The sequence below is a fragment of the Bos indicus genome, chromosome 16 (genome assembly GCF_029378745.1).
Source record: "Bos indicus isolate NIAB-ARS_2022 breed Sahiwal x Tharparkar chromosome 16, NIAB-ARS_B.indTharparkar_mat_pri_1.0, whole genome shotgun sequence".
Taxonomy (NCBI): domain Eukaryota; kingdom Metazoa; phylum Chordata; class Mammalia; order Artiodactyla; family Bovidae; genus Bos; species Bos indicus.
In genome coordinates, this window is record NC_091775.1 from 71,776,906 (window position 1) to 71,791,912 (window position 15,007).

A 15,007-nucleotide genomic window follows, 5' to 3' on the forward strand; every position below is an offset into this window, starting at 1 on the left:
GGGCAGAAGGAACTAAAGGCAGGAAGATCAGGGCAAGAAGACCAAGTAAACAGAAGAGCAGAGCTCTGAAGTTGAAAGCTCTTATTCATTAATTCTGCAAACACTTACTGAGCACTTACTATGGGCAAGTTCCAGGTCAGACAAGCGGGGTTGGGGGGGTGGGGGTTGGTACAGTAGACAGACGCTGATCCTGCCCTCCCAGAGCTCAAGGTTCCTCCTCTCCGGCAGGCAGAACAAGTGTTATTAACTTTCCTATTATGAGACCAGGAAACTGAGGCAGAGGACAGACACAGCTCTGGATCACAACTGGACCTCAGCCTTTCTCTCCAGAGGTCTAAACAGTTGGCTAACAGAACTCAACAGGCTGTCAAACTTTTCTCTTACTAATTACACAAAACTGCTTTAAGAAAGTATTCACTTCACCATGGGCTTCTGCTCTGCATCTTTAATATTCAGGAAATGATTTGTGCCCCTATTCCTTTCTTAGAAGAACTAGCCTATTTTTCACACAACTTTAGAATTGTTATCATTATTAATGCTGATAATAAATCAGCTTTAAGAAAAAATTTGCTGAAATCTTTAAATCCATCTTTCCCTAGAGTTGGTCATATGAAAACTAAGACTGTGAAAAAGCTTAAAAAATTTTTTTAATACAAAATGATCAGGCATCCAGGTATTCGGCTAAAAAATGCTCCATCTGGACCCTTCTTCTGGGAACTCTGCATTCACCTGCCTTTCAAGAAATCTGAATCCTTTCCAAGGAAGAGGAACCCAGAAAGAAAGGTTCTTTTTCCTGAGAGCATTTTCCTTATTCCTTTACTCCTTTCAGCTGTTAGCAGCAGCTGGTGCCCTCAGTGTGCTGAAGTGCTGCCTTGTAAACATTCTCTCTAATACCGCGCATTACTCATAGTTTGAAAATCACTTTGACTCCTGAAACATAATTATGTTAATGTCAGATGAGTCAGCAGGGGGACCACACGCTGTTCCTATGGCAGTCACGCCTCCCGCCAGCCTCTCAGCTCCTGAGGCTTGCAGGGCGGGGGAGCAGAATTTAAAAAGAGAGAAACCCCCTTTTGGGGAGGAGAGAAGAGAAATGAATGCTTATGGCTCAAAGAACGGCTTCAAAGAGTGGCTGATTTCATTTTAGCTGCAACATGAAAGGGAGAGTCAGAATAAAATCGCTAACCCTAGGTTAATCCGTTTACGTGAAGAATAAACAAGAATTTGGCGAGTTTCCTCTAGACATCTGTGATTTTCCCTCCGGGATGGGTTGAGACAGGTCACTCTGGTGAATACACAGTCGTGATGGTATTTCCAGGGCTCCCCTGGGACCTGTTTTCACACCCGTTGGAGGTGATGCTGGGCAGCCCAGGAGGAGCACGGAGGACCATCATCCCGGGACAGCCAGAGGAAATCGGCGGTGGGGGCTCATTCGCACGGGGACCCCGGACGGTGCCCGGCTCCCCTGGGCCTTTTAGCTCTGGCGCTGTGCCCACTGGGCAAGCGTGACCCCCCTCGGCCTAGAGTTTGCAGCCACTCTCTTGTGCTGTGCTCAGCATCACTTACAAGCTCTGGATTGTTTCCCGTCCCCTAGCTGCTGGGAAATGAAGAGGAACCAAGTAGCACCGGGTTGGAGGTTTTTCGGGGTCTTGGTAACCACACTGCCACCGCCCCCTGCGGTGGACCCCTGGCTGGTCACAGACCAGCCGGCCAGCAACCTCAGCGTCCCCTCTCAGCCTGCCTTCCCGAACTCAGGAGATCATTTAAATACATGGTTATGGTGCCTCCTTCCCAAGAAGGCTTCCAGGTTCCTTATCTCACCCGTGTCTCATGATAATGCCTATTTTATAAGTGGGGAAACAGAGGTCAGGGAAGGGGTGTCCTTGTGCAAGGTCACACAGTGAGGGACAGAGTTACACACTCAAGACCATGGGGCCCTTTCTGCTCTGCCAACAGAGAGCCAGGAGTCCATACCTAGAGGACTGGACAATGCCAGTTGGGGTTAAAGGACCCCAAGAGTATATATATTTTTACAGCCAAGTAAGATTCTTAGTTGGCTGTAATCTACAGCAAGGCAGTGACCTGCCCAAGGTCACAGGCTCAGAAAATGACAGGATAAGCTGCCAGACAGGGTTTTCTGACCCCTGATCCAGGGCTTTTTCCCTCTGGCCTCATTATTTCTTCACTCTGGACTTACCCCAGGTTAGACCTGGGAAGAGTCTGTTTTCCACAGTTAATCTAGGTACCTACATTGCTGATTAAAAAAAAAAGCATTCTATTCCCAAAGCACAAGGCCCCACAGGAGGCAGAGATGTCAAGGAGGAAAATTCACTGGAAGGAAAGGGTTAACCACATCCAGTGGCTTCCCAGGATGGTATGACTGATCAATACCCCAGAGTAACTAAGGCAATGATTGGTGGTACCCTCAAACCGTGGCTTCACCCAGGCTCATTTCAAAGGCATTTCAACATTGCCTTCATTTGACCCCACTGTAGTTATGTAACCTATGAGGGGTAAAATGCCCAATCCAACCTAGGGATTCCTCAGCACCCTCACTCTAGGCCTTCTGATCACCTACCCTTGGACCACTCCTTTGGGTGACGTAGAGGTATCACAGGGCTGGTGCATGGAACTCACTTTTCCACTCCTCTCCAGGGTGAGGCTGACCTTGGCCATGCTGGGTATGTCCCCCTAGCTAGAGGTTTCCTGACCAAGCACCTTTCTGCTATGGCATTTCCCCTGCTTGGCCCCAAAGACAAAGAAAAGTCAAGACTCACATTTTGAGGTGGGTGCCGAAAATCCTTAGGGAGCTGTGGAACACCCTGTTTAGAGGAGGATTTCTCCTCGACATGTCTCCCCTTCTGGTGCCATCCAATTTATCCTTGAGGCATGGTTGGTAGAGAAGAGCTGACTCCGCCCCCTGCCCCCCAAAGCAACCAACAGCTGTTACTATATTGAGTGGCAATATGATGTCGTATCATAGGTGACTAACTCATCGAGCCTTCTCTGCGAGCCATCAGCTAAATATGACAGACTTCCATCATCCTGACCTTTTCACAGGAGAAAGCTGAGTGAGGGGCTTGAGGCTGCCTCTCGGGGCTCAAGTCCATGCCTGGCACTCTGTGGTCAGCATCTGTGACCGAGCATGTGAGCACACACATGTCCAGTCCCATACACAGGTGCACTTCCTGGGAGAAGGTCACTTTCACCCCAGATGACTTTCCTCCACTGGCCTGACTTTGAAATTAGTAGCCATCAGGATGTTTAATAATCAGAGTCATTAAATGAGGAATTGGGGAGGGGTTTGTATATATTTACTTGTATAATCTAAGTACTGTTAGACATTTTACATATGGTTTTTTAATCTTCCAAATGCTCTGAGGAAGACAACACAATCCTGTGGAGTTAGAGAAACTGAGGTCAGAGGGGTTAAGGACTTTCCCAAAGTTGCAGAGCTGATCGTGGTGGGGCTCAGACGCCAGTCCAAGTCTCTGTGTCCCCAGGATGGACTGAACTCTACATACAGAAGAGTGTCATCACCTCACCTGAATTTTTTAAAAAGAGACTTTATTTTGTAGAGCAGTTATAGATTTACAGTAAAACTGAGCAGAAAGTACAGTTGTTCCCATGTGCCCCTTACCCACCCTCACCTACACTCTCAACTTAGATGTACCAGAATGGTATATTTGTTACAAAGATGAACCTACACTGACATATCATAATCCCTAAAGTCCAGTTTACATGGCAGTTCACTCCTGAGGATGCACATTCTGTGGGTTTGGACAAATGCATGATGAATGTATACGTCACTGAATATCATAGAATAGGTTCACTGTCCTAAAAACCCTCTGTGCTTCCTCCCTCCCTTCTCTTTGCAAGCACTCACATTTTTACTGTCTTCATAGCTTTGTCTTTTCCAGAATGTCATATGATTAGAATCACACAGTATGTAGCCTTTGCAGGTTGGCTCGTTTGACTTAGTGATATGCATTTACTGTTCCTCTGTGTCTTTTCATGGCTCTCTTTATTTTTGGTGCTGAATAATATTCCATTGTCTGGAAGCACTACCATTTATCTGTCCATTCACCTGCCGAATCACCTAGCTTTTAAAATTTCATTCTATGTGTGCGTGCTTAGTTGCTCAGACTCTTTGCAACCCTTTGGACTATAGCCCGCCAGGCTCCTCTGTCCGTAGGATTCTCCGGGCAAGAATACTGCAGTGGCTTGCCATTTCCTTCTCCACGGGATCATCCCGACCTAAAAATCAAACTCGAGTCTCCTGAGTCTCCTGCACTGCAGGCGGATTCTTTACCCACTGAACCATTCATTCTATCGTGGTTCACATTAAAAACAGAGATAGCCACAGGAACTGGTCTTTCTCTCCTGGACGGCATACCTACCTCCTCACTACTGGCACCCACATGGCACCTGTCAGGGGGTGCCGCTTTGGTCTCTCTTGCTATGCATCATTTCGCAGCCTGGGAACCAGCTATTCCTCCAGAACAAGCACTAAGGCAATCTGAGGAGAGCTCATACATGCACATGGCCAAACCATCTCACATTCCCTTCTTCCTTCAGCCCAATGTTTACCCTCCAGCCTCCAACAAAATCATTCCTAACATGTCTCACAAATTACCACACGGGTTTTCTTTTCATTTTTTAATTCCAACCACCCAAAAGTATTTACTGAGCACCTCCTATATGTCGGTCTTAGATGGAAAGTCTCTAGAGGACACTGAACGTGTTTATGTAAATTTGCATGCACTCACATCTATCACGGCGCCCCGCTCCATGAATAAAGACTTTTTGCTGGGGTGTGTTTGTGTGTGTGAGTGTGGAGACAAAAAACAAAGGCAAACACAGTGACTAAAAATAAGCCTGTGAAACCATCTGAATTAGCATCATCCAATTATATTTATTACATTTAACATTATAATAAAAGATTATTGGTATGATTACAATAAAAGCCTTTATATAGCACCTTCTGTGTTTTGGTGTGTTTTTTGTTGTTGTTGTTTAATTTCTAAGTCATGTCCAACTCATTTGTGACCCCAATGGACTATAGCTCACCAGGTTCCTCTGTCCATGAGATTTCCCAGGCAAGAATACTGGGGTGGGTTGCCATTTCCTTCTCCAAAGGGATTCTTTACCATTGAACCACCAGGGAAGCCCTTTAGTGCTTTTACATAGATGGTAAACCTCCTTGTTGCCTGAACATGCTGTACAAGCTGAAATAAAAATAGATTAAAGAAAGTTTCAAATAAATTCCTGGAGGGCAGATCTATAACACGTTATTAAAGTGGAGTTAGGAATAACCAGGGTGCATTCTTAACCAATGAGGATGACAGCACGAAGGGCAAGTGCCATAATCCCGCCCAACCATCTTAGTGGCTCCAATGGAGGCTGGTGCTCAAGCGAGACAGAGCTCAGGGTTAACCCTGCAGCCACTGCTAAGCGGTCATCGAGAACCTGGGTGTACCCAGAGACCCCTGGGCTTCCGCTATGCCAGGAGCCTGCCAATGGCTCGCTACCAACCCACACTTCTGTCAGGCAAGTAGCTGTGTGTGCCATTCTCCGTTTCGCCCCCACACAAAAGAAGGGCTTTGCTTTGTATCATCCCGTGAGTCACCAGCACAGTTGGGAACAGCCCCAGGATCCCTGCTCCTTTCTTTGCTGGGGCTGTCTTCTGGAGATCACAGTCCTTCCAGGTTAGTGGCCAATTACACTGATGGTTCTTAACAACATTTAATGGGGTTTTGGGGGATAGGAAAATGACGGGAAGTAAAGGCTGGGAGATAAAATAATCAAAACCTGAAATGACACACAACATCTTGATTACCGAAGGTTTAAAAACGGCAGTCCAACTCACTGTTGTTCTCATTCCACTGGGAAATGCGCCTAAGTTGGCTCAGATGGTAAAGAATCTGCCTGCAGTGCGGGAGACACAGGTGTGATCCCTGGGTCGGGAAGGTCCCCGTGCACATTTACGTTCACTGTTTCACCTGAGACTCCTAACAGAGGCGTGAACCGTGAAAGGCACAGTGAGCTGCTAATCAAGTGACTAGGACTCTCTACATAACAGGCCACGTGGCCCCGGGCAGGTCACTTCACCCGGACCTCAGTTCCCTGGTTGTAAAACAGGGGCTGGCCTGGTTGGCCTGAAGGTCCCCTACTGCTCTAAGCTTCCATGTCTGCGTGTCCAGCCCCAGTACAGAGGGAGAGCTGCTGGCCACAGCTGAGGCCGCCTGTGGTTTTCTCCATCTTCTCCCGAGGCTTCCATGGGAGACACACAGGGTGTTCGGTCAGAAGCTCCAGAAAACCCGGAGAACAGGAAGAGCAGTGGGCAGTGACTTCATCAGCCTGATGGAGGGGCCAAGAGCAGGGCACACAAAGAAGAGAGCTGGGTGGTGGCTGGAGACTGGGTATGAGGGGAGAGGGGTCAGTTCTGAATGTCTCTAGGCGGTGAGCGGGGGGAGGAAGGTAGCCCTGATAGACCTGGCAGGTATGACCTGAGGATGCGCTTGTGACGCTCAGCCAAAGACCAGTAACGGCTGTCAGAGGACACCAGTGACAGCCACTCATGGCCCACCTCCACTTCCAGGACACAGGCAGCAGCGTCTTGCTCAAAACTGTAAGAAGCTGTTGTCTCATTTCGTCTTGGCATGACGATGCTGTTTCAATAGAAACCGCTGCTTTACAGAGAGAGGAGATTATGATGCAGGAGAAACAAGGTTATTTCTTCAGCATGGGGCAGAACTGGACACTGGCATGCCAGACCAGGACGCATTAAGCGGGATGCCCTCTCTAGTTTCCAGACAGAAAACAGAGCCAAGGGTAGGCGTGGCAGGGCTGGGACTAGGGTGTGGTGAGTGAGGTGCCTGGAGTGCAAACCTCAAGGAGGTGCCCGCTCTCCGGAGCCGGCAAGTACAGGAAGGACACCCGAGAGGAAGCGCCTCTTCACTCACCTTACTCTCATCCAGACCAGGCCCTGAGGTCTCACTCTCCTGTATCCGCAGGCTGAGGTTACTTGTGGGTGACGTGTTCAGAGGCACTGGAATTGAGGTAAAGGGGAAAAACTACTCTCCAGGGCTCGATACACCCAGAATAAAACACAGTATCACAGCCCACCTTCATCACCAAAAACACTGACTTGGAGTCCAACTGACGTGGGAGTGACTTTCAGGTTGCGGTTCCTTAAACTGTGTAACCTAGGGAAACATGCTTAATCCTGCGGTGCCCGGATTCCCTTCCTCATCCGTAAAATGGGGACAATAACAACCATCTCAGAGAGAAGAGAGAATTAAAAAGAGCGGAGGAAGTGTAAGAAACAAACCTGCCACACGGTAAACCTCAGTGGATTGTTAGTCCCCAGTGAGACTGTGATTGTGCTCAATGGCGAAGCACGGGCCGGGGTTCCTGCCTCCGGGAACGTCCACAGGCAACATTAGCCTAAAAGGAGGGGTGGATACCAGTTCACAAAGTTCACATCCAGAGAGTTTCTTGTTCCAGGTCACACACCTAACAAGAGAATTTGGACAAAGTCAAAAAATACTGATAAAAGGGCCAAGGTGGCCCAAGTTGATGAATTATATACAGACATTCAAACCACAGCCTTTCTCTGTCAGCAGAGGTGTAAGTGAAGGAGTAGGCAGTCAAGGGCCATGGAAAACTTCCTGACTTTTGGGTCAAGAGCTGATTCTGGTTAAACAAGGAGGGCTTCCAGGAGGAGGTTCTGGGGCTTCTGGGCGCCTCCAATGAAGCTCAGTTGCTTTCCGTTTTTTCATTCCTACCTCAGCAATCACCTTCTCTCAGTACAAAGGGATATAAAACTGGCTCCGACTCTACGGGTGGGTGAGCGGGGTCCTCGCCCCACATCTTTCACGATCCAAGGCCTGGTCCCTTTAAGGCATCGAAACTCAGTGAACATTCTAGGCTGGCCCCGCGGCCTTCCCGAGGCGCGCTGACGTCACCCTTCGGGGAAGCGGCTGACGTCAGCGCGTCCTCTGCGGGTGGGGGCGGGGCCGTGAGTCACTCGGGCCGTGCCCCTGGCCCCCGTGAGCGGGGTGCACGTGAGCGCGCCCCGCGCTCGCCTAATTTTAGCTCCGGCAGCCCCCGGGGGGTCGGTCGAGGTAAAGGCCGGCAGAGGGGACGCGGGGGGCTGGGGGCGCGGTTCTGCCAGTCCCTTGCTGCCCCGCCGTCGGTTCTCCTGGAGGACGGATCCCGGCCCGAGCTACTGGAGTGCGGGCGATTGCAAGCCCCGTCCTGAGCTTGGCGTAGGCGCTCAATAAACAGAATCGGGGTTCCCTCCTGGATGCGACGCGAGGCTTCCCAGAGAGGGCCAAGGTTCTGGAAAGTTCCCTGGGGGCTGAAGTCAGAGCGTAGCAGGGCTCGGGCGTCAGGGCTCGGGCGTCAGCCCTCGGTGACCTCCCCGGGCGATCGCCTGGCCTCCCTGAGTGGACCCCGGGATTGGCCGGTGCGGCCCACAGCTAGGGGCTGTGGGGGTGGTGGGCGGGGAGGGAAGGCGGCCGGGACCCTCGATGAGCAGCCACGCCCGAGTCGGTGACAGCGGTAGGGACGACGCCCTCAGTGGTGTGGTGGCCGTCCAGGGGTCGGGCTAAGTACAGAGGCCTCAAGTTGAGAAGGCAGCGGAGAAGCTCAAAAACCCAGACGCTCCATCCCCAGCCCCGGGAGTTACCAGGTGATCTTGCAGGAGTCAGATGAAAGCTTCATTTTAAAGAAAGCAGTGCCCGGCACCTTGTGAAATCGATACTCTCCTGTTCTCTGGGAGGTGGGGGACCGATGCGATGGACATGAGTTTGAGTAGGCTCTAGCAGTTGGTGATGGATGGAGAAGCCTGGCGTGCTGCAGTCCATTTGGTCGCAGAGTCGGACATGACTGAGCGTCTGAACTGAACTGGGGGGTAGTTCTGGAAAGAGGCTCTGTGATCATAAAGTGAAGAGCAATTTTGACTTTACCGAGTGGTCTGCTGTTCCTCGGTGGACCTGCATTCTTGTTGGCGTGGCATCCTCAGATTTCACAGGGATTGTCTCTTGTTCGATCGGGAAGTCGTGTCTGACTCTTTGAGACCCCGTGGAGTGCAGCAGGCCAGGCTTTCCTGCATCATTCACCATCTCCCGGAGTTTGTAGGCAGCTTGTAAAACATATTGAAGGTTCCTTTGACCTTAAAGGTGAAGGGTGTTAGATGTTACAAAATAATATTAAATAGAATGATAAACGGAATGTCAAATGGTGGTAGGGTAACTGTTTCTAATTGTTGGACCATTCAAATTTACATTTCAAGTTGTTGAAGGCTGTAACCTTAAAAAAAAAACAACTTTACGTATGTCCTTTTCTTAGAAAGAAATGGTGGAAAGTTAGTTGTGGAATAAAGGTAGCCTTGAGGATTGTGACATGAATGAATGACAGATCTGTAAATCAAATACATAATTTTCATTTTCCCCCCCAAGAAATACCACATTGCCTTTGGTAAATTGGAGATTTTTTTCAGATATAAATGTGGAAACTGCAAGAGTGTTTATTCCCCATTCAGTATCCATCTTAACAGTTTAGAAAGGACTAGCAGTTTAGAGTCTTCAAAACTGAATACATCCAGAGGTATGCATAGTGTTTTATATTGTTCTTCTAGCAACAGAAGGCTCTTTGTCCTAAGTTTGGATGGTTGCTACCACATATTCCTCAATGGTGCCTATTTGGGACTTGACTTGAGCAGGTGTCAGTGTTGATGAATCATGGTCTCAGACTGAGCTAATTTCCCTTTGTGTAAGGTTATTGTTGTGTGTGTATATAATATATAAGAACCTGAACGTCAAGTTTTTCACGTTCAGAAGTTAAGGTTTTTAGTCCGGAAACTGAGTTCTTGCTTTAAGAATACTTCACCTTGAAATGGGCCATGTGCATCCTGAAGACAGCCTGTGAGTGTTTCTGTGAGGTCTTCCCTGCCCCCACGTTGTCCCTGCTTTCTTTGAGTCATCTGTTCTTCAGTTGTTCCCTGTGCCCTGATTGTTCACTTACTGGTTCGTTTTTCCCTCTAGACTAAACTCTTGGGCCCATGAACTAGTGTCTGTCTGTGTATCTCTGGCATCTAGAATAGGGCTGGGATGTAGTAAGAGCTACTTTGGTGCTGTTTTGTTTCATTGAATAAAGGTGAGTGTTCCAAATCAAATCACACGTGTTGGGAAGGGAGGTTTGGTTTGGTTTGGTTTTAGCTGAGAGGATGGACCTGTATTGCTGTTGTAGGGCAATCAGTTCCTTTCTTTTCCAGGTCTGCTGTAACCTGTCCCCTAGTACCACCACCACCACCCACGAGCAAGAAGCCAGGGAAAATAAAACCAACAACCAGACTCTACATTATTTTGGGATCTCAATAGTATGCTGTACTTTTAGAGTCAAGATGATAGAACCTTGGCTCTCCTGGCCAGAACTAATCCACACACTGGCATTAGTCAGGTTCTTTTCACAGAGGAGTTTGCCAGTCTTTACTCTTAATAAAATGGAAATTTTAGGACCTCTGCTGTGACTGTGCACAGTTAAGACTGGTTGGTGAATGGAATGTTTACATTTGAAATAGAATGGGTTTCTGCACAGTGATGCTTAATGCTTACCCTGAGAAAGGATTTAAGAATATAAAATGAAGATAATGTACTTATTCTCTTCCTTAAACTGGTCAAAGGGAGGGGATTTTTACAGTAAAGTTTTACTAGCCAAAACTCTTAGCAAACTGGAATTGATGTCAGACACTGAATTTTACAGAAGACTGACAGCAAAATAAGTAGCTATTGGAGATTTTGTTTTGAAAATACATACACAGTACATAACAGTGATTACTAATATTTTCTGTAATAACTCAGTACCTCTGCAACATTCAAAATCAGATGGTCCACATTTTTACACCCACTATGTTTAAGTCAAGAAAGGGTGATGTATATTTGGAAGATTTTCTAACAAGATTTTAATTCGGTTTTAGAAAGTGGTTCAGCTGAATTCTGCCATACAAAGAGTTACATGAGAGGGATGGAACAGAAAAGTAGCTTTTTGTTGAAAACAGAAGAGAAGAAGGGACTCTTTGGTGGTGACTAGGTAAAATTTTTACAATTCCTACTCACTTTCCTACCATCCTTCTCACCTTCTCATCTTCAGGCCCTGTTTTACTTGTATTTTTTTCCTCAAAAGAGAGTCTTCTGTAATAGTAATAAAAATAAAATGGACAACAACTTCCAGTTACTGAGCGCTGTGTGTCAGACACTGTGCTCAATGCTTCATGAAGTTATTTCAGCTAATCTTTGTTACAATCCTATGCTTCAGGGATGTTTAATTATTTCCATTTTATAGGCTCAGGAAGGTTAAAGGGCTTGCTTAAGGTCATATAGCTATTAAGAAACAGCTGTGGTTTGAACCGAGGTTGTGTTAGGGTTCTCTGAAGAAACAGAACCAACAGGATATGTGCGTGTATGTATGTAATATATGTTGTTGGTCAACTGATAAGTCGTGTTCAACTCTGCAACCCTATGGACTGCAGCATGCCAGGCTTCCCTGTCCTCCACTGTCTCCTGGACTTTGCTTATGTTTGTGTCCATTGATTTAGATGCTATCTAACCATCTCATCCTCTGCCATTCCCTTCTCCTGCTTTCAATCTTTCCCAGCATCAGGGTTTTTTCAATGAGTCAGCTCTTCGCATTAGGTGGCTGATTGGAGCTTCCGCATCAGTCCTTCCAATGAATATTCAGGGTTGATTTCCTTTAAGATTGACTGATTTGAGCTCCTTGCAGTCCAAGGGACTCTCAAGAGTCTTCTCCAAACATACATGTGTAATATATGTGCATGTGCAGAGTCACTTCAGTTATGTTCGACTCTTTGTGACCCTTTGGACTGTAGCCCGCCAGGGTCCTCTGTCCATGGGATTCTCCAGGCAAGAATCCTGGAGCGGGTTGCCGTGCCCTCCTCCAGAGGATCTTCCCTACCCAGGGATCAAACCTGTGCCTCTTTCTGTCTCCTGCATTGGCAGATGGGTTCTTTAGCGCCACCTGGGAAGCCCAGGTAATATATATATAACATATACATATATTGAGAGATTTAGTATAAGGATATAAGGAATTGGCCCATGGCAAGTCCCCAAATCTGCAGGGTGAGTTGGCAATCTGGAGACCCAAGAAAGCCAAAAGTATCATTCCATTCTGGGTCCGAAAGGCAGGAAAGCTGATGTTCCAGTCTGAAGGCCATGAGGCAGGAGAATTCCCTTTTACTCTGAGGCGAGGCAGCCTTTTTCTTCAGGCCTTCAACTGACTGAGGGCCATCTATATCACAGGCCATCTGCTTCACTCGTCTACCAATTTAAGGGTCAGTCTCTCCCAAACCCCACTCAAGAAACACCCGGGATAATATTTGATCAAATAGCTGGTTAATAAATTGTCATTCAGATCCATCTGATTTCCGAAGCCCTTGCCTTTTATGTTCTTTCACAATGTCGCCCTCCCACTCTAGGTTTCACAAAGTTGCTTTAACCCTGAGTCTTTCCCCCCTCACCTGGAATACCTGTCACAATTCCTGCCCCTCTTTGCTAGATAAACACACCTAATTAGTTCAGGTGTTTGAATATCAGTCACCAACTCAACCCTTTTCTGAAGAGCACATGCAACTCAACCATTTGCTTCCTTAGAATAACTTCCCAGCCTTCAAATTATGCTCCAAGCTTTCTGATTCTCTCTGCATGTAACCTTTGAACTAACTCCCACCACACTAGCAAGTCTTATCTGACTCCGGGTTCATCCTCTTCCTTGGCGTCTTTGAAGACCCCAAGCCCTGGTGGTAGAGCCCAGCGAGCCCTTGAGCTGCTTCCCTTCTCTCAACCACCTCCTTCGGACCAAACTTTCTTACCGTTTACTCTTGACTAGCATCACTGTTTTCGGAGAAGGCAATGGCACCCCACTCCAGTACTCTTGCCTGGAAAATCCCATGGATCGAGGAGCCTGGTAGGCTGCAGTCCATGGGGTAGCGAAGAGTCAGACACGACTAAGCGACTTCACTTTCACTTTTCACTTTCATACATTGGAGAAGGAAATGGCAACCCACTCCAGTGTTCTTGCCTGGAGAATCCCAGGGACGGGGGAGCCTGGTGGGCTGCTGTCTATGGGGTCACACAGAGTCAGACACGACTGAAGTGACTTAGCAGCAGCAGCAGCATCACTGTTACTGTCATTCTGGTTCTCTAACCTCTCTACCCCTTCCCCCAAAACAAGGCACTGTCACTGCAGGGGTTTCACTTGGTCGAGTTCAGTCTTGTGAACCCACAGCCCACAAGTTGATTATTTAAAAGTATTTCCATCATCTGTTATATGTACTTTTAATAAATACTGTTTATAACATTTGTTCGTTATCATACTGAAAAGAATAAAAACATTAATTTTTGCCTGATTGGCACTATTCTGCTGCATCCTAGGACACTTTATGCAGTTTTCATGGATATCATTATGCTAGTTCTCCATCATTTTTTCATGAACAGTCTTAGAACACCTGTGTTTGGTTTTTTTTTTTTTTTTCGTTTTGCATCAGCTTTATTCAAATATAATTCACATACCTTTCAACTTATCCACTTTTTAAGGGTAGGAGTTAATAGTACATTCATAGAGTTGAGCAACAGTCACCAGGATTCATTAATTTTAGTACATTTCTATCACTGTCTCAAAAAATCTTGTACCCATTCCCTCTAAACCTTCCAGCTGTGGGCAGCTGCTTTCTAAAGTGGCTGTACTAGCTTATAATCCCACCAGAAGTCTATGAGGTTCTAATTTCTCCATGTCCTTACCAACACTTGCTAGTCAGAGCATTTGTTTTTAGCAAGTTAACTGTCCTTTAATATACAAAGCATGGTCATTCCTAAAAAGTAGTACTTTCTTAGAGATATTTATGCTGTTTTTCATTGTTATTCAAGATAAAAACATTAGAAAACATTTTTAATGGAAGAAATCAGATTTTTATTGATATTCAAGAGTTATGGTCAAGCCTGACAAATTTTTAAAAACTGAAAAATTTAAGATAGATTTTGGAAGATGAGCTTCTTTGAGAGAGGACACTTGTTAACAGATAGTTGTCGTGTATTTTCACTTAAGGGATATTTCATTCTTCCAAAAGTTAATTGACAAAGCACAATACACTTAAAGGGTATTTTTATCAAAGCCACAAATAAAAATATTGATACATCCTTCTGCCATATTAGAAAAAAATCAAGTATGTGTTTTTTGATTGACAAATGACGTCTGCCACAAGTATATTACTTTAATCAAAGTAAGAGAATTCCTACAGTCTACTCTAGGGTTTCCAGAGCTTGGAATTACATTACTCCATTGGAGAAGGAAATGGCAATCCACTCCAGCACTCTTGCCTGGAAAATCCCATGGACGGAGGAGCCTGATAGGCTACAGTCCATGGGGTCGCAAAGAGTCGGACACAACTGAGCGACTTCACTTTCACTTTCACTTTCCTAATTTAAATTGACTTGGTGGTCTTTGGTCTGTCTGGGAGAATAAAAACAGAGGGTATTAAAGTAGGAATCATGCTACTGCTGCTAAGTCACTTCAGTCGTGTCCGACTCTGTGCGACCGATAGACGGCAACCCACCAGGCTCCCCCATCCCCGGGAGTCTCCAGGCAAGAACACTGGAGTGGGTTGCCATTTCCTTCTCCAATGCATGAAAGTGAAAAGTGAAAGTGAAGTCGCTTAGTAGTGTCTGACTCTTAGTGACCCCATGGACTGCAGCCTACCAGGCTCCTCCATCCATGGGATTTTCCAGGCAAGAGTACTGGAGTGGGTTGCCATTGCCTTCTCCGAAAGTAGGAATCATAAAACTCTGAGAAGTCTGATGTGCAATTTTGTACTATTTCACAAGCAAATTCCAGTGGCGAGGGAGTGACTTTGGTCTCTAAATTCTGAGGCTGGGTTTTTTGTAAATGGTTTCTTGGATATATTTGTTCCTACTGAAGCCTTACTAAAGAA

At 46.6% G+C, this 15,007-nt stretch overlaps 1 protein-coding gene and 1 long non-coding RNA gene across 4 annotated transcripts in view; both read right to left on the reverse strand.

The window, feature by feature from the left end:
* ATF3 (activating transcription factor 3) overlaps positions 1 to 2,869 on the reverse strand; it is a 55,138-nt gene extending 52,269 nt beyond the window's left edge. Inside the window, exon 1 of the mRNA XM_019976343.2 lies at positions 2,778 to 2,869. Coding sequence (XP_019831902.1) covers positions 2,778 to 2,851 — 74 coding nt within the window. The 5' untranslated portion in view covers positions 2,852 to 2,869. The remainder of the gene's footprint in view (positions 1 to 2,777) is intronic.
* A 2,026-nt stretch (positions 2,870 to 4,895) lies between these two features.
* LOC109570819 (uncharacterized) lies at positions 4,896 to 8,760 on the reverse strand. Of its 3 annotated transcripts, none has more exons than XR_011560927.1 (4): positions 7,791 to 8,760; positions 7,334 to 7,449; positions 6,966 to 7,051; positions 4,896 to 5,228 (listed from the first exon to the last, which is right to left on the reverse strand). It is a non-coding gene; the product is annotated as an uncharacterized lncRNA (long non-coding RNA). The 3 variants fall into 3 exon arrangements; XR_002182564.2 differs by having other exon boundaries at positions 7,334 to 7,518; XR_011560928.1 differs by having other exon boundaries at positions 4,896 to 6,360; positions 7,334 to 7,518.
* Positions 8,761 to 15,007: the final 6,247 nt, after the last annotated feature.